The sequence below is a fragment of the Aquarana catesbeiana genome, linkage group LG07 (genome assembly GCF_042186555.1).
Source record: "Aquarana catesbeiana isolate 2022-GZ linkage group LG07, ASM4218655v1, whole genome shotgun sequence".
Taxonomy (NCBI): domain Eukaryota; kingdom Metazoa; phylum Chordata; class Amphibia; order Anura; family Ranidae; genus Aquarana; species Aquarana catesbeiana.
Genome location: NC_133330.1, coordinates 166,307,293 through 166,326,384, shown reverse-complemented (window position 1 = coordinate 166,326,384; position 19,092 = coordinate 166,307,293). Strand labels below are relative to the sequence as shown.

The 19,092-nt window shown below is 42.4% G+C and overlaps 1 protein-coding gene across 2 annotated transcripts in view; it reads right to left on the bottom strand.

The window, feature by feature from the left end:
* DDR2 (discoidin domain receptor tyrosine kinase 2) overlaps window positions 1–19,092 on the bottom strand; it is a 388,089-nt gene that overhangs the window by 198,523 nt on the left and 170,474 nt on the right. For both annotated transcript variants that reach the window (XM_073592847.1, XM_073592848.1), the window contains exons 2-3: window positions 15,314–15,418; window positions 14,842–14,944 (exon numbers count right to left, since the gene is read on the bottom strand). In XM_073592847.1, coding sequence (XP_073448948.1) covers window positions 14,842–14,944; window positions 15,314–15,418 — 208 coding nt within the window. The remainder of the gene's footprint in view (window positions 1–14,841; window positions 14,945–15,313; window positions 15,419–19,092) is intronic.

Sequence of the window (19,092 nt, the reverse complement as noted above, 5' to 3'; positions counted from 1 at the left end):
CATCAGGTCCTCCTACTACATGCAGTCTGCAGGAAACTACAGGGGGCAGATACAACACCAGTTACACTGTCAGGGAACCAACGGTAAGAGAAGGACTCTAGGACCCAGCATCTGTCAAGACACCAATGGCAGGAGAAGGGCTCTAGGACCCAGCATCTCTACCAGCACGTCACATGGGTCTTTATAAAGAAGTCTGTTAGTGGTTAAAGTTGCCGGTTGATCTTCAGCTTGTACCGTGTTCCTGTGATCCTTGTTCCTGAGAGTTCTCTGCTACCAACCCGGCTTGTTCTTGACTATTCACCTGTCTGTCTCCTGACCTGATCTCGTTTTGTCCACGGATATTCTCTACTGTCTCCTGTGTCTGACTTCGGCTTCCCCCTGGCCCTGCCTGCTCTGTTACCCTTCTGGCTCTGAACTCTGGCTTGAACTGACTTCCCATTATCTCAGTGCTACTACAGACCTGCCACATCTCACAGGCGCCAACTTGTCTGCAACCACAACCACTACTACAACCACTACTACATCAGAAACCCTTCTGAGTTCCTCTGCAAACAACATCACTGGCGACCTGTGCCTCTTTGAGCCTGACTCCTCCTGTTCTCACTTTCAGGGGAGTCTGGAACTTCACACACAAGGAAAGCCCTCTCTCCATTGGCCTCCAGCACCAGGTACATGATAGTATCAATCAGCCAATATGTCTGAGGCCGAGAGAGGTTCTGCGGTGATGGAGGCTCTCTGTCAGCAGACGACCGCACTTCCTCAAACCGTCAAGGATTTACAAGAGGGATACTTCCAGCTTGAAGGATGCATACACACCCTTACTACTATGGTGACTTCCACAGAACCTAACCCGACTATCAGCCCCAACCCTTCAGCTGCTCCTTCAAATCCTCCGGCCGTTTCTCCAGCCGCCATCTTACTTCCTCCACCAGAACCCAGAGTTCCCACCCATGAGCGCTTTGTAGGGGATCTGTGAAAGTTCAGGGCCTTCAAGAATGCATGTGAACTTTATTTTGCTCTGCAACCAAGGACTTTCACACCTGAGACGGTCAGAGTAGAGTTCATTATTTCTTTACTGTCTGATGAATTGCAGTCCTAGGCCCATAACCTATTGGAGCAAAAGAATACAGCACTGAACTCTGTTTCCACATTCTTTGAGGCCATGGCTGTCCTTTTCAATGACCCACAGAGGATTGCTACTGCTGAGTCTGCTCTCCATACCCTTGTACAGGGGCGACGACCTGTGGAAGACTACATTGTGAAGTTCCATAAGTGGTCAGCTGATACCGGATGGAATGCCGCTGCTTTAAAATACTAGTTCCGTTTAGGCTTAACTGAGACCCTTAAAGACGAATTAGCCCGGATCGAGGCTCCTACCTCCCTTGAGAATCTCATCCAAGTCTCCATCCAGTTGGATAGGAGCCTATGGGAGCGATGTTTCAAATGTACCCAGAGCTTTCGGCCCTCATGGGTGTTGCCAAGGGTCCCAGGTCCAACCACTTCTACTCTGGCTACTCAACCTTCTAGTTCATCTGATGTGGAACCTATGCAGATTGGTCTACTCAACAATTTCTGTCTATATTGCGGATCCACTGGCCATTTCCTGCGCAATTGTCCTATCCGACCAAGTAAGAACGGTCAACTAACCCCTTCATATCTCCAGTTGTTTGAGACTCAGTCCACTCACATTATTGCCATCTCATTGCAGGTGGCTGGAAAAGGAGTCAACCTGTGGGCAATCGTTGACTCTGGGGCCTGCAGTTGCTTCATAGACATTAATCTTGCGAAAGACTTGCATATTCCTCTCAAGTCGAAGGAGCAAAGACTTGATATAAATGTAGTGGATGGCACCACTCCCAGCTCGGGACCTGTTACCTAGGAGACCATTCCTATCTTAGCAACCACAGATATAGGTCACCAAGAACTGTCATCAGGTCACCCATATTCCCATCCATCCTAGGAATACTCTGGTTGCGGCCCCACAACCCACAAACTGACTGGTTCAAAGATGAAATCACTTTCTTGTCTAGCTACTGTCAAAAAAACTGTGGCATCCCCATGCATGATGACTCTCCTGTGTGTTTGTCCATCCAGCCCTCAACAGATACCAGTCTTGCTGTCCCACCAGTTTATCACAATCTCCTTGACATATTCAACTGATACTCTTACTCTGCCCCTGCACCGATCCTATGATTGTCAGATCAAATTATTTCCCGGAGCAGAGATACCTTTTGGGCGCATCTTTCCACTGTCCAAGACTAAGCTTGAAGCCCTCCGACAGTACATTGATGGAAACTTAGCCAAGGAATTAATCCATCCCTCTTCCTCGCCGGCCAGAGCAGGTATCTTCTTCATTGAGAAAAAGGCTCACTCCCTCAGACCATGTGTTATCTACAGGGAGTTTAACAAGATCACTATCAAGAATAGGTAAAAAATATATATGTAAATATTGCGCTGTCAAAAAGAAAAAAGAGCAGCTAGCATTAACAAGTGATCTAAACCTGTGGAAAATAGTGAAAAGAAAAAGAAAAATGCAGCGCTAACAAAATAATATCAAACATTGATATGTGATATACAATGTAAATATATCTCAAAATACACATAAATAAGATAATTAAGTGTATATAAAAACATATTATCTGAAAAAAGTGACAAAAGATTAGAGATTAAATCTCCGAAGCATCCGTTAGGATGTACACCTCTAGCGCAAAACTGATATACATAAGTGAGTCCATATATCCAGACAAGGTGTGTATATGTTAATTGTCCAAGGATTTAACACAAATAATTATGCATGAGTGAGTCCATGAATTATCCGGTAAAATGCAAAGATGTTAAACACCCCGAAGTGTAAATAGCATGATATTTCAAGTGTTGATAGCAGATCCACCACCGTAAATAAAAGTGGGGGGCTTACCAGAACAAGTGGACACAGATGGGTATATACCCACTGTGTCAGTTAAGCTTGTATAGCTGTAGATCCCTGGAGATGGAATGAGGGTAGCCAAGGTGCTTGTAGAGGGTGTGTATGGTAAGGACAAATCCAATCAAGTATCACCAGCATATAAAGAGAAAACATGAAAGTACATAGCGTGATACTGTACAAAAAAGCTATGAAGTAAAATTTAGCACAAATAATTATGCATGAATGAATCCATGAATTATCCGGTATGATGCAAAAATGTTAAACACCCAGAAGTGTAAGTAGCATGATATTTAAGTGTTAATATCAGATCCACCACCGTAGGTAAAAGTGGGGGCTTACCAGAGCGAATGGACACGGATGGGTATACACCCACTGTGTCAATTAGGCTTGTATAGCTGTAGATCCCTGGAGATGGAATGAAGGTAGCCAAGGTGCTTGTAGAGGGTATGTATGGTCAGAACAAATCCAATCAAGTATCCACAGCATATAAGGAGAAAACTTGAAGGCACATAGCGTGATACTGTATAAAAAAGCTCCTCTGCTAGCAATTTCTGCAACGTCACCTTTGTACTTCGTACTTCAGGAACTTCCTGTCTGTAGCTACAGAGTTCGTGCTGTGTGGGGGCTTGGTGTTGGGGTCCTGACCTTGACACAAGTCCAGTCCATGAACAGGGTGGGGAGGAGTTCATGGACCAAGAATTGGTTGCTTCAGCGTGACCAGTTCTCTCATATGCCTTTGCTCCGTGAGATCCGTGAGAATAATCCTGATGATTTCAGGAACTTTCTCAGGATGATGGACCCCGTATTTCACCGTTTGTTGGCTTCGCTGACCCTCTATATCAGCAGGCAGGATATCTGCATGAGGCAAGCCATCACTCCGGAGCAGAGGCTCGTCGCTACCCTGTGGTACTAGGCGACGGGGAGAAGCCTGCAGGACCTCAAGTTCTCGACAGGCATCTCCCCCAGGCTCTGGGGATCATTATCCCAGAGACCTGTTCTGCCATCATCCAGGTCCTGCAGAAGGAGTATATGAAGGTAAGATTTTTATCCTTTAATATCACATTTTATTGTATTTAATGTTTGATAATATATTGTATTTCTTTCCTCATTCCCTAATTACCATGATTGTAATATGCTGTGAATGTCCCCTTTGTCCTCATGCATGCTGGATTTTTATGTAATTATTTGTTTAGTCCTTCATACAGATTGGCCTTCAATAACCTCCCCAGCATGCTCTCCTGCCCCATATTCACCTCATGTAGTCACTTAACAATGTATTTTGTCAGCTCCATAGTAGTGCTTTACCCCAAACAACCCCTCAGACATGAGTATTTAGGAACTGTGTTTGATATTGCGTTCAGATGGGGTGAAGTCACCCCAGGAAAAGCAAAATTTGTCAACATGTGCTAGCTGCCATCACGGGGGATCAAGGGACATGTTTTGGGGGAGAAACCCCTTCCTCTCAGCTACTTTATTATTGAGGAAGGGGTTGCACCCCCAAAATGCGTCCATTGATCTCCCGTGATGGCAGATAGCACATGTTGGCACACTGTGTGCATCCTCCAAATTAGGCTTTTCTAAAAATCACTCAAACATTTTTAACATTGTAGCACACAAAAGAAAAAAGTGATTTGGAGGGGTTTTAAACTCGCCCCAAAACATCAATGATGTTTTTTTTTTTTTAATAACATCATTGATGTTTTTCTTGAGGTTTTCCAATTGTAAATTACACCCCATGATCTCCCCGCTTAGGATCTGGGCACTTTCTGATGTGAAAGGATCTGGATCCACAACATCACGATCACCTAAAAAGAGAGAAACACAAAAAAAAGCTATCAAAAATATGCCGGCATACATCTCTTACCTGAGCCTGTGGTCGCAGACACTCACCTGTTGTGGGGACTAGTTCCACCACGTCTTCCTCCTACTGCTCTTCTTGTGTTGGGGGGATTTCCCCTTCTTCCAGAGGTGGGGGGACTGTGGTCTCCTCGGATGAGGGGTGTCCTCCGAGTCTTTTCTCCCCTATGTAAAACAAAAATTGTATACTTAGCACACAACTATTTGATGGCAGAACTATAAATAGGAAACATTGCTTGGAAGTGGGGTACAATTGTCTATTTTGGCAGAGTTCCAAAATGTAGCATTTTCAGTGTCCTTTGTCAAGCTACACCTGTGTGGCCCCCTAATAAAAAGGGTGTTCTTGTGTCCCACACTAGTGCTCCAGTGTCCAGATGTGAAAATAGCTGCTGAGTGTCCTCTCCTTACACAGAATCTAGTTTGCATTTCATTCTAGTAACAAAGCCATCTACACAACCAAATTAGTTTCAGACAAGTAGGGCGTAAAAATTGTGGCCAAATGCATATGGACTAAACAATGGTGTTTTATAGGCCGAAAGAAAAATGTTTGATACGAACGAATAATGTGCCCATGAACATGAAAGTTGCCATTTAAAAATGTACACTTGTAAGAAAAGCACATGGAGCAGCACGAACGTAAGAAACATAAAGAATAGGAACACAGGACAACTACTTACTTTTTTGCAGCACTCTCCGGATCTTTCTGTACTGCTCGTGTTCTCATAATTTGAGGTCCGACCATCGCTTCCTGAGCTGATCTTTCGATCGTCGTACCCCGAAATTCCGGTGCAGACTCCTGACCACTTTTGCCATGATCTTGGCCTTTCTGACATTGGGGTTGGGGTAAGGTCCATACTTCTCATCATAGTAGGCCTTCTTCAGGATGTCCACCATCTCCAACATCTCCCCAAAGGACATATTTGAGGCCTTAAATCGTCTCCTTCTGGATCGGGACGTTTCTGGCTCCGGGCTTTCCTCCCCCGCCTCCTCGTTGCTATAATTAGCACGCACCTGCTGTGTATCCGCCATGTGCTCTTCCCCCACTGCGCCGAATGAAAAGGGGCGGGGAATAGACTAGAAAGAACGTCAGGGGCGGGCGGAGTTACACGCATGCGCAGTGTGTATAAAGCGTAACACACGTGTGTATTACGTACGATCTGTGAGCGGAGGAAGGAGCATCGGAGGCGCCGATCGTGATAACGAAGGTAAGATCTAAACTTGGGCCTATACTGCTTCGAAATGGAAGCCTATATTGTAACAAGATTAGGGGAGTTTGGCCTGACATTAGGGTTTGTCATGTGTTGTGTCTTGCAGAGAAAATGAATGGCTTCAATGACCACAACTTCCTCCCCCTGTTCATAGACAAATACAGGGAGCTGCCCTGTCTGTGGCAGGTGAGACATCCCCATTATAACAATAAACAAAAGAGGCAGGCAGCTCTGGAGAAACTGCTGGAGTTGGTGAAGCCGGTGGTCCCCACAGCAACCATCCCCTATTTAAAAACCAAAATTGGTGGCCTGAGGAGCACTTATCTTAGGGAGCGCAAGAAGGTCACGGATTCCCAGAGGTCCCGAGCTGCAGCAGATGACGTTTATGTCCCCAGGCTGTGGTACTATGAGAGACTGCGATTTCTGTCAGACCACACTGAAGTCAGGGAATCCCTCTCCACTCTTCCTTCCACTCTTCCTTCCACCCCAGCTGAGGCTTCTGATGTCCAACCTGGGCCTTCCAGCCAGGAAGAAGTGGAGGAGCCCAGCTGGAGCCAGGTATAGTATTGTTCTACTGATTTCTGGTCAATAAATAAATGATGTTTATTAGATGTTATTATTGATCACTAATTGCTGATTGAAAAAAGTGTTTTACATATCAATAGACAGTAGTGGGCACCCAAAATTGGGACAAGAATGAAAAATGCTGGGCTCAGAAGGATAGTCTGTTATATTTGTTAACATTCAATTTGCAACAGTCAGGAGGTGAAAATTGTGTGTGATTGATGAATAAAAAACTAAAACTATGTCCCTTTTTCATACACAGGAAGACCTCAGCCAGGAGGAGGTTGTGGAATGTGGCAGTCAGGAGGAGGCGGGGATTAGTGGCAGCCAGGAGGAGGCGGGGCTAAGTGTCAGCCAGGAGAAGTCTGGGACCAGTCGCAGCCTGACTGAATCGCAGGTTCCTCCCCTCCACCTTCCATACAAAAGAGCGAGGAAGACGACTCCCATGCAGGATTCAGCGCTCAGGCTCATTCAGGAGGCTTCTGCGTCCCTCAGAGCTTTACCCACTCCTGAAGAGGCCTTTGCCTGCATGGCTGCCACAAAACTGCAGGGCATGCAGGAGGGTCAACGCAAGCTATGTGAGGACCTGCTTTATAAAGTCCTAAGTAAAGGGGTGAGTGGGGAACTAACACCCAAGACCGACGTGATTGAGTTGGACCATCCTCCTCCTCCTCCTGCTGCCACAACTCCACCACCAGAGCCAACGCATGGAAGGAAGCGTGGAAGGAAGACAAGAGAGTGATGGCCCTGGGTTCAGTCTGGTCTGACAAAAGCTGCAGTCTCTCTTATGACCACAGCCTGGGGACACAGATGTCATCTGCTGCTTTCCGGATCTCTGGGACTGATGGACCAGACTGCACTCCCTTAGATAAGGATTCCTCAGGCCACCAATTTTGCTTGAAAATAGTTGATGTGTAGGTGAATGAGAGGCAACTGGGGGTCCAAGGCTTCACCCATTTCTGCAGTTTCTCCCTCTTTGTTTAGTTGTGAGCCCTTAATAAATGTTTTTTTTTTTGGGAAATTATACTCTCCTATGTGTGTTTTTATCCAAAGAGGAAAGTTTGTTGGTGACGATTCAGGTACATTTCTAAAATACAATGTGAAATTAACAAGAGACAACAACACCAAACAATCTCCTAGAGATTAAATAGAACAACATATCAATGGTGTTGTGGTAACTTGACACAAAAAAAACACACAAAAATTTTCGGGAGTAAAAATAAAAATCCAAAAAAACAAAAATCAGCCTTGAAAAAAATACAAACCAAAAATAACTAATCTGCCTTAAAACCAAAAAAAACAGCACCAAAATAATGTTGTCAGATGTGACTAATCAAAATATATTGAGGGAATCCTGATAAATAATAAAGAAATAAGTTTGTAAGAAGTCTGTGTGAATATGAGCAGCAAAACTACTTCATTCTTCTCACATTATAAAGAAGAAGAGAGTGCGCTGTATTAAACCATTTTTGACATTGCAACGTGACGAAAGTGCTGTATCCATTGCGAACGCTAAGTTTACCAGACCAAGCTGTTCCGTGTCGGAATTTCTTCTGAGCATGCGTGGCACTTTGTGCGTCGGAACAGGCCACACACGGTCGGAATTGACGCGATCAGATTTTGTTGTCGGAAAATTTTATAGTCTGCTCTCAAACTTTGTGTGTTGGAAAATCCGATGGAAAATGTCCGATGGAGCCCACACACGGTCGGAATTTCCGACAACACGCTCCGTTCGGACATTTTCCATCGGAAAATCCGACCGTGTGAACGGGGCATAAGACCTCAGCAGGCTAGATTGGCCTTGTTTTTCTCCAGGTTTAGTTTCCGACCAGGATTCAAGAATGGGAAGGCGGATGCCCTATCCCGGATGTTTCCTGAATCTTCTGAACCTGTTCCCCCAAGCACCATTTTTTCTGCTCAAAATTTTTTGCTAATTCAGCCCAGTCTGAAACCATTCATCAGGCAGGCTTCTGCATCATGTCCTGAATCCAAACAAACCTCACTAAGAAAGCAGAATGGATTGCTGTGGCACCAAGATAAGGTCTTCATACCTCTGGAGGCAAGGCCTCAGGTTCCCAAGACAAATGACGACCACCAGCTAGCTGGACACTTTGGAGCTTGTAAAACTTGGGAGCCCATCCAACGGGCCTTCTGGTGGCTTAACCTTAGACGGGACTGTAGGGCCTATCAATTCCTGCACAGTGCGTGTACGCAGCAAGGGCATCATAGCAAAAGCCTGGGGGTTAGTGAGGGCCCTGCTCATCCCTAAACATCCCTGGGAGATGATCTCCATGGATTTCATCATTGACCTACCTCCCTCTGACAGATTTAACACCATTTTGGTAGTGGTAGATCAGCTGTCCAAGATGGCTCATTTCCTGACCATGGTGGGTACTCCTTCTGCTACAGAAACTACCCACATCTTTATCAAAAAAATCATTAGACTCCATGGCTTACCCAGTAACATTGTTTCGGATCGAAGGGTACAGTTTACCTCCAGGTTTTGGAGAGATCTCTGAATTGTACTGTAAGTGGAACTTTGCCTCTCATTCACCTACCATCCTCAAGTAACGAACAAACCGAATGCACAAATCAGACCCTGGACAATATTTGCGTTGTTTCTCTGCTTCTTCTCAAGATGACTGGGCATTCCTGCTCCCACTCGCAGAATTTGCCTACAACAACTCTTTACATTCAGCAACCAACCATTGCTCTATCTCCATTCTGGGCCAGTTACAGTACCGCCGTGCAAGACAGGCTTATTTTAATACAAAACAACTACCAAACCCTTCAAAACTGCATACAAAGGGCTCCAACAGATTACAAAAGATTCTTTGACAGGAAAGAAAGGGGTAATCCTTCCCGTAAAGTGGAGGGCCACCCTAAAAAAAAAATTGCATGAAAAATCCTAAAAAAAATTTAAAAAAACATTTGAAAAAAAAAAAAATTTTTAAACGTACCTAAACCCTTGTTGCTAGGCGGTCTTCCTAATCTTCCTCTTCCTATTCCATGGCGTGTTCTGCTCCTCGGTGAGCAGCCCCGTTGCCTTCTGCGAACTGTGTGTGTTCCCAGAACACCACAGGACCATTCACAGAGCGCCACGCCGCTCGCACGTGTGCAGTAAGAAACTGGCAGTGAAGCCGCAAGGCTTCACTGCCTGTTTCCCTTACTTAGGATGGCGGTGCCGGGACCCGAGAGCCGAGGGACGGGTCGGCCTAGGGCGGCCGACATCGCGGGCACCCAGGACAGGTAAGTACTTATTTAAAGTCAGCAGCTACAGTGTTTGTAGCTGCTGACTTTTAAATTTTTTTTTTCAGGGACAGAATCCCACTTTAAAATCGGGGACAAGGTGTGGCTTTCAACTGTGAACCTGAAACTGCCGTGCCCAAGCGTGAGATAAACCCAGTGGCATTTGAGCTGTCCCTGCCTGACTCTTACAGGATCCATTCGGTCTTTCACATTTCTCTTCTCAAGCCAGCTATTCCTGACCCATTCCCAGGAAGAGTGGAACTACCTCCACCACCAGTAACTGTTGGAGAGGAAACAGAGTTTCTTTACTGTAATGCCCTGTACACACCGTGGGATTTTCCGATGGAAAAAGTGCGATCAGATTGTGTTGTCGGAAATTCCGATTGTGTGTGGGCTCCATCAGACTTTTTCTGTCGAAATTTCCGACACACAAAGTTTGAGAGCAGGATATAAAATTTTCCGACAACAAATTCCGATCGTTTAAATTCCGATTGTGTGTACACAAATCCGATGCACAAAGTGCCACGCATGCTCAGAATAAATTAAGAGACAAAAGCTATTAGCTACTGCCCCGTTTATAGTCCCAACGTACGTGTTTTACGTCACCGCGTTCAGAACGATCAGATTTTCCGACAACTTTGTGCGACCATGTGTATGCAAGACAAGTTTGGCCCAAAATCCGTCGGAAAGAATCCGATGGATTTTGTATAGGGCATAAGAGCGGCAAGGCTGTGGAATTCCCTTCCACAGGTGGTGGTCTCAGCGGGGGGCATCGATAGTTTAAAAAAACTATTAGATAAGCACCCGAACGACCACAAAATACAGGGAAATGCAAAGTAATACTGACATAATCATACACATAGGTTGGACTTGATGGACTTGTGTCTTTTTTTAACCGCACCTACTATGTAACTATGTAAGTGGAGTCAGTTCTGGATTGCAGGAAGCAAGGTAAGCAGATCCTATATCTGATTAAATGGAGAGGGTGTCCACCTGAAGAAAGCTCCTTGGAACCCGAAGCCAATATACATGCCCCCAGACTTCTCCAAGAGTTTTGGGCCAAATACCTGGGAAAAATTGCACAAATAGGCATCCAGAGGCTGCCCGTCGGGGGGGGGCCCTGTCAGGGAACCAATGGTAGGAGAAGACCCAGCATCTGTCAAGACACCAACGGCAGGAGATGGGTTCTAGGACCCAACATCTCTAGTCTGTTGGTGGTTGAAGTTGCTGATTGATCTTCAGCTTGTACGATGTTCCTATGATCCTTGTTATTGAAAGTTCTCTGCTACCAACCCGGCTTGTCCTTGACTATTCTCCTGCCTGTCTCCTGACCTGACCTTGGCGTGTCCACGGATATTCTCTACTGTCTCCTGTGTCTGACTTTGGCTTCCCCTTTGACCCTGCCTGCTCTGTTACACTTCTGGCTCCGAACTCTGGCTTGATTACAAACAAAGGGATCCGGGCATAAAACCAAATGGGAATATAGGAAATAAATAAACATTAATTCTAATTCTGAATTAATTAATTGACTGAATTATCTATAATCATTCTAATTTTACAATTTAATAAATTAATTTTGATTCATTTGCGATTAGAATTAATGTTTATTAATTTCCTATATTCCCATTTGGTTTTATGTCCGGATCCCTTTCTTTGTACGGACACCCCGGGCACTCATCGATCGGTCTCTTAATCAGTAATCCGACCGATTTGAGCCCTAAGGTTGTGAGTCCCGTTATGTGCCCATTTTAATCCACCAGTATTGGCTATTTCCCATTTTTTCCTTCTACTGTGGGCATTAGATTTTTACAAATGGCGACCGTGCTTTGACGTGACGCTGCGTCATGACATGTGTTCCATTACGAGCTCCAGCGCATGCGCCCGGGCATTCATATACCACATCCGCGACCTGGCGGTGACGTCAGACGCCACCGGCTCGGAGGGAGACTATGAATTGCGGCATCTCGCCGCTACACTCTGTCAGAGACCTATTGAGAGAGGAAGAGGAAACATCTCTCCCGTCTCTGCTCTATTGTTTTGTCTTCCCCATGCCGGTAAGTCTACTTTTACTTATGTGACTATCCTGTTCACATTGAACAGCCATTGCCTTAACTTATAAACTACTGGGTTCTCTCATATGGTGCTTTATTAGTACACATATTTTTTTTTAAGTCTGCCAGGGAAGTGACAGCCTTTGAATCTATTTCCCATGCTGTGAGTTTATCTCATGGCATTTGCACTGATTGCACTTCTGCGGATATTCAACAATTTGGGTTTATCATCATTGCTTGATAATAACTTTAATCAGCAAGATTGATCAACTATAAAATTGATTCAATTTGTGTAACGTGCTAAGGTAAATTATTATTACTATTTAATCATTTATTCCTCCATTATTGTTGAATTGGTCCCCGCACTGTAATAGCAGTATATTATATATTCTTTTCCTGCTCTTTTCAGGAAAACATTTTTTTCTGTCTCCTTCTGCAAACACTGGCTGGGTATTTTACTAATGGGACGTCCTTCATACATATGAAATCTGTATTTTTTTCCATTTTGATTATCAAGTTACATTTTGACTTTGAGCAATTCGGGTAAGGTCTGTGTCTCCCCCTTATATCTATTAGTATTGATTGATGCATTATAATAGATATTACATTTACGCTGTAATCTCTCCATACCCAATATATGCCTATCATTTTTTTCTATCAATATGTTTTTTCACGTGAGCATTCATTCTAAAAAAATATTTTTATTGTTATCTATAGCATTTAAAACGTCACTCCGGAATCTCCTGAGGAAGTTCTGCTGAGCTGCTGAGTGGTAGTGTCTGTTAATTATGCCTTTGTATAGAACAATTGATTTTTGATATGGATGAAATACTGTTCTCATGTTTTTTATCTTTGTATTAAAATTAATTTTATATATTGTACAAGTGAGCCTTTTAGTCTCCTTATCTAACACCTTAAAAGTTCTGAGGTTTGTGACCTCCCCCCCCCCTTTTTTTTGAATTTCTGTGCTACTTTGAGCCTGACTCCTGTTCTCGCTTTCAGAGAAGTCTGGAACTTAGACGCAAGGGAAGCCCTCGCTCCATTAGCCTCCAGCACCAGGTACGTGATATACACTACAAAAGGTGAGAGTGAGAGAGAGAGAGAGCAACAGTGACCAGTCTTAGTACAGAAAGAACTTGCATAGAGGCAATGTTTCATGCTGGATTACTGTACAGATCGGGAAGAAATACACAAAGAATGTCAAGATTCAAGTAAAGAATACACGTCTTTTGTATGTACATAATGTTTGCCTATCCTGGTGTTTAGTTGTAATCCTCATCCTGAACATAACCCCTAAACTTAACACTGCTCTTAAACCTAACCTCTAAAATTTAAACCTTCACCTGACCCAACTCCTAACACGAACCCTAAACCCAAAGCATTTTTTTAAAGAAAGGAACAACTTGATTGGTTACAGAGATAGAAATAGAAAGAGTTTTACAGTCAGATACTCAATACTTAAGGCCTTTAATTAATTCAGGTTTCGGTGCTAGAATCTTGATCCAGGGGTAAGCCACCTGAGACTAGAGGTATAGAGACTGATTCTGTAGTCCAAGGCTTTGGGACTCTAATGCCGTGTACACATGGTCGGAATTTCCAACAACAAATGTTGGATGTGAGCTTGTTGTCGGAAATTCCGACCATGTGTAGGCTCCATTGGACATTTTCCGTCGGAATTTCCGACAAACAAAATTTGAAATCTGGATCTCAAATTTTCCGACAACAAAATCTGTTGTCGGAAATTCTGATCGTGTGTACACAATTCCGACGCACAAAATTCCACGCATGCTCGGAATCAAGCAGAAGAGCCGCACTGGCTATTGAACTTCATTTTTCTCGGCTCGTCGTACGTGTTGTACGTCACCACGTTCTTGACGTTCGGAATTTCCGACAACATTTGTGTGACCGTCTGTATGCAAGACAAGTTTGAGCCAACATCCGTCGAAAAAAAAACCCATGGATTTTGTTGTCGGAATGTGCAATCATGTGTACGCGGCATTACAGTGAGTAAACTGGTCATCTGCATTCTTATTGCACAGCCATGTGGCAAGATCATAGGACACCAAGATCCAACAACAGAAGAATGTAACTCAGAGGTCCCTATATTATCGCAGCAGTAAATGAATGGAAAATGTCATGCAATAAAATATTTTGCATCTATATACACTACAATATGATAGATTACAGCAGAAATAATTATATAAAGAAATATACAGCAAGCAGGTATCAGCTTTTACAGTCTAAGTCAGCTGAATGTTGAAAGCTGCAGTCTGATTGTTTGCCGAGTTATTGCACAATATTGCTGTTTTTAGCTGATTATTATAGTATGTAACATAAAAAACACAAAAATAATATTTTGCAATGTAATATCTGGCAGATACATTTTACTTAAAGGATAGGTTCACCTTTGTAAAAAAAAAATAAAAATAAATGCACATCTTTTTGCAGGTAAAAAAAATGTACATTTATTATTTTTTTTACTAGGAGCCTGCAAATCATTGCACCCATGTTTAGCAGATTGAGGGTGCATTGCAGGCCTCTTGCAGACTGTCAGTGTAAGCTGGCTGCTGAAACCTTGTACGAGCAGGCAGTTACACACTGACAGGAAGAATTAGTAAACTACCTAGAGCGCTTATTGCTGCCCTGGTAGTTTACTGAGAACTATAAGCTGACAGCTGCAAAGGCTGTCGGTACTTGTAGTTCATTTACAGAACTCTGTGAATGAATGACGTGGCCAAGTGGGGGGAGCTCCGCATGGCTGCATTTTAAAAAAATTGTGACAGCGAGTGTTTGGAAAAGATCCCCCCGCTCACTGCCACAATGGGGGATTGGGGGGGGGGGGGTCCTGGGTTTGCAGCATTTGTAACATGTGACATATTACACCCTGAATATGGGAGTAACATGTAATATGTTACGAAAGGGTGAACTTATCCTTTTAGCGCCTATCTTTTTCTTATAAAAGTCTCTGCCCATTTAATAGACATACCTGCCATATTTAGCTGCAGTAGATTCTGACCACTGACTAGATGCAGTAATATCTTCATCCGGAATCTGTCTTCCAGTCATGCCCAATGGATAGCGGCATACAGCTAAAATTAAGAAATAGGCATGTTGTTTATTTCATAGCTGGTAATATTCAGGATAGCACCTGTTTCAGCATTAAATAACTGTGTCTCATGAGCACCCCCACATGCATTATAATTTGTTTGTACAATCTGTTACAATCCTTTCAGTTTATATACAATCAGAAAAACCCTGACACTATATAGTTGTTAAAATACTGTACATAAATAATCCAAATCGGTTTGCAATAAGTATGGTCAGATAGATATACTATGTTCCTGTTGAAACAATAATCATGTGTTAGTACAGCCATTCATACAAAGACTGTGCCAAAGTGGGCCACAACATGAATTTTGTTGTAATATTAATTAATTAATTAAAGAATGAAAGCTTACCGGGATTGACCTGTGATTCGGCAAAATCTAAGATTAGAATTAGTAGTAAAATGTGGATTATTTCTTTTTTCACCAACATCTTCTCGTGGCTGAAGTCAACACAACCTGAAAAATTAAGGAAAGGTTCCACTTTTTCAAATGAAGTATTTACCTTAATATATATATATATATATATATATATATATATATATATATATATATATATATATATATATACACACACACACACAAACACATTTGTGCTCAAAGGTTTGCATACACTGGCAGAAATTGTGACATTTTGGCATTAATATTGAAAATATGACTGGTAATGCCAAAAAAAACTGTCTTTTATTTAAGGATAGCAATCACATGAAGCCATTTATTATCACATCGTTTTTTGGATCCTTTTTAAATCATAATGATAACAGAAATCACCCAAATGGCCCTGATAGAAAGTTTACATACCCTTGAATGTTTGGCCTTGGTACAGGCACAGAAGGTGGCACACACAGATTAAAATGGCAACTAAAGGTTAATTTCCCACATTTGTGGCTTTTTAAATGACAATTAGTGTATGTGTATAAATAGTCGATGAGTTTGTTAGCAATCACATGGATGCACTAAGCAGGCTAGACACTGAGCCATGAGGAGGTAGAAAAGAACAGTCAAAAGACCTGCGTAACAAGGTAATGAAACTTTACAAAGATGGAAAAGGTTATAAAAAGATATCCAAAGCCTTGAATATGCCAGTCAGTACTGTTTAATCACTTATTAATAACTGGAAAATTAGGGGTTTTTTTTATACCAAGCCAAGGTCAGGTAGACCAAGAAAGATTGCAGCCACAACTGGTGGAAGAATTGCTCAGGATACAAAGAAAAACCTACAGGTAACTGCAGGAGAAATACAGGCTCGGTGTGGTTGTTTTTACGGAGCACAATTCAAGAAATCTTGAACAAAAAAGAGCTGCATGGTTGAGCTGCCAGAAGGAAGCCTTTACTGCACCAAAGCCACAAAAAAGCCAATGAGGCATGTCAAGGTGTTGTTGGGCATATTGTAACCAGGCTTTTTTGTTGAACTTTTACAGTAAAGGCTTCTTTCTGGCAACTTGACCAGGCAGCTCTTTTTTGTTTAAGTATCATCATATTGTGCTCCTTAAAAACAACCACGCCATTCTTTTCCAGAGCAGCCTGTATTTCTCCTGAGGTTACCTGTTGGCTTTTCTTTGTATTCCGAACAGTTCCTCTGGCAATCTTTCTTGATCTACCTGACCTTGGCTTGGTATCAAGAGATTCCCAAATTTTCCACTTCTTATTAAGTGATTGAACAGCACTGACTGGCATATTCAAGGCTTTGGATATCTTTTTAGATCCTTTTCCATCTTTGTAAAGTTTCATTATCTTTACAAAGTCTTTTTTTTCCAGATCCTCAGAGAGTTCTTTGCCATGAAGTGCCACGTTGAACTTCTAGTGACCAGTATGAGAGAGTGAGAGCAATAACACCAAATTTAACACACCTGCTCCCAATTCACACCTGAGACCTTGTAACACTAATGAGTCACATGAAACTGGGGAGGGAAAATGGCTAATTGGGCCCAATTTGGACATTTTCACTTAAGGGTGTATTCACTTTTGTTGCCAGCGGTTTAGACATTTATGGCTGTGTGTTGAGTTATTTTGAGGAGACAGCAAATTTACACTGTTATACAAGCTGTACACTCACTACATTACATTATAGCAAAGCGTCATTTCTTCAGTGTTACATGTCAGTGTCACATGAAAACATATAATAAAATATTTACAAAAATGTGAGGGGTGTACTCACTTTTGTGAGATACTGTGTGTGTGTATATATATATATATATATATATATAGTTGTGCTCATAAGATTAACATACCCTGGCAGAATTTATGATTTCTTGCCCATTTTTGAGAGAATATGAATGATAACACAAAAACATTTCTTTCACTCGTGGTTAGTGTTTGGCTGATGCCATTTATTATCAATCACCTGTGTTTACTCTTTTTAAATCATAATCACAACAGAAACTACTCAAATGATCCTGGATCAAAAGTTTACATACCCTGGTGATTTTGGCCTGATAACAAGTTGACACAAAGGGGTTTAAATGGCTATTAAAGGTAACCATCCTCACCTGTGATCTGTTTGTTTGTAATTAGTGTGTGTATAAAAGTTCAGTGAGTTTCTGGACGCCTCCTGACAGACCCTTGCATCTTTCATCCAGTGCTGCACTGACGTTTCTGGATTCTGAGTCATGAGGAAAGCAAAAGACATGTCAAAGGATCTGCGGGAAAAGGTAGTTGAACTGTATAAAACAGGAAAGGGATATAAAAAGATATCCAAGGAATTGAGAATGCCAATCAGCATTGTTCAAACTCTAATCAAGAAGTGGAAAATAAGGGGTTCTGTTGAAACCATACCATGGTCAGGTAGACCAACTAAAATTTCAGCCACAACTGCTAGGAAAATTGTTCGGGATACAAAGAAAAACCCACAAATAACTTAATATAGGACTCTCTGAAAACATGTGGTGTGGCTGTTTCAAGATGCACAATAAGGAGGCACTTGAAGAAAGATGGGCTGCATGGTCGAGTCGCCAGAAGAAAGCCATTACTATGCAAACGCCACAAAGTATCCCACTTACAATATGCCAAACAGCACAGAGGCAAGCATCAAACTTTCTGGCACAAAGTCATTTGGAGTGATGAGACCAAAATTGAGCTTTTTGGCCACAATCATAAACACTACATTTGGAGAGGAGTCAATTAGGCCTATCATGAAAGGTACACCATTCCTACTGTGAAAAATGGAGGTGGATTGCTGATGTTTTGGGGATGTGTGAGCTACAAAGGCACAGGAAATTTGGTCAAAATTGATGTCAAGATGAATGCAGTATGCTATAAAAAAAACTGGAGTAACATTTGCATTCATCAGCCAGGAAGCTGTGCATGGGACGTACATGGACATTCCAACATGACAATGATCCAAAACACAAGGCCAAGTCGACCTGTAATTGGCTACAGCAGAATAAAGTGAAGATTCTGGAATAGCCATCTCAGTCTCCTGACCTCAATATCATTGAGCCACTCTGGGGAGATCTCAGACCTTAAGTTCATGCAAGACAGCCCAAGAATTTACAGGAACTGGAGGCTTTTTTGCCAAGAGGAATGGGCAGCGTTACCATCTGAGAAGATAAAGAGCTTCATCCACAAATACCACAAAAGACTTCAAGCTGTCATTGATGTTAAAGGGGGCAATTCACGGTATTAAGAACTGGGGTATGTAAACTTTTGATCAGGGTAATTTGGGTAGTTTCTGTTGTGATTATGACTTAACCTCTTCAGCCCCAGATTTGGCTGCTCAATGACCAGGTCATTTTTTGCGATACGGCACTGCGGCGCTTTAACTGACAATTGCGTGGTCATGCAACGCTGTACCCAAACAAAATTGACGACCTTTTTTTCCCACAAATAGAGCTTTCTTTTGGTGGTATTTGATCACCTCTGCGGTTTTAATTTTTTGCTCTATGAACTAAAGAAGAGCGACAATTTTGAAAAAAACACAATATCTTTTGATTTTTGCTATAATAAATATCCCAATTAAAAAAAAACATTTTTAGTTTAGGCCGATATGTATTCTTCTACATATTTTTGGTAAAAAAAAATTGCAATAAAGTATATTGATTGGTTTGCGCAAAAATTATAGCGTCTACAAAATAGGGGATAGATCTATGGCATTTTTTATTTATTTATTTTTTAATAGTAATGGTGGTGATCTG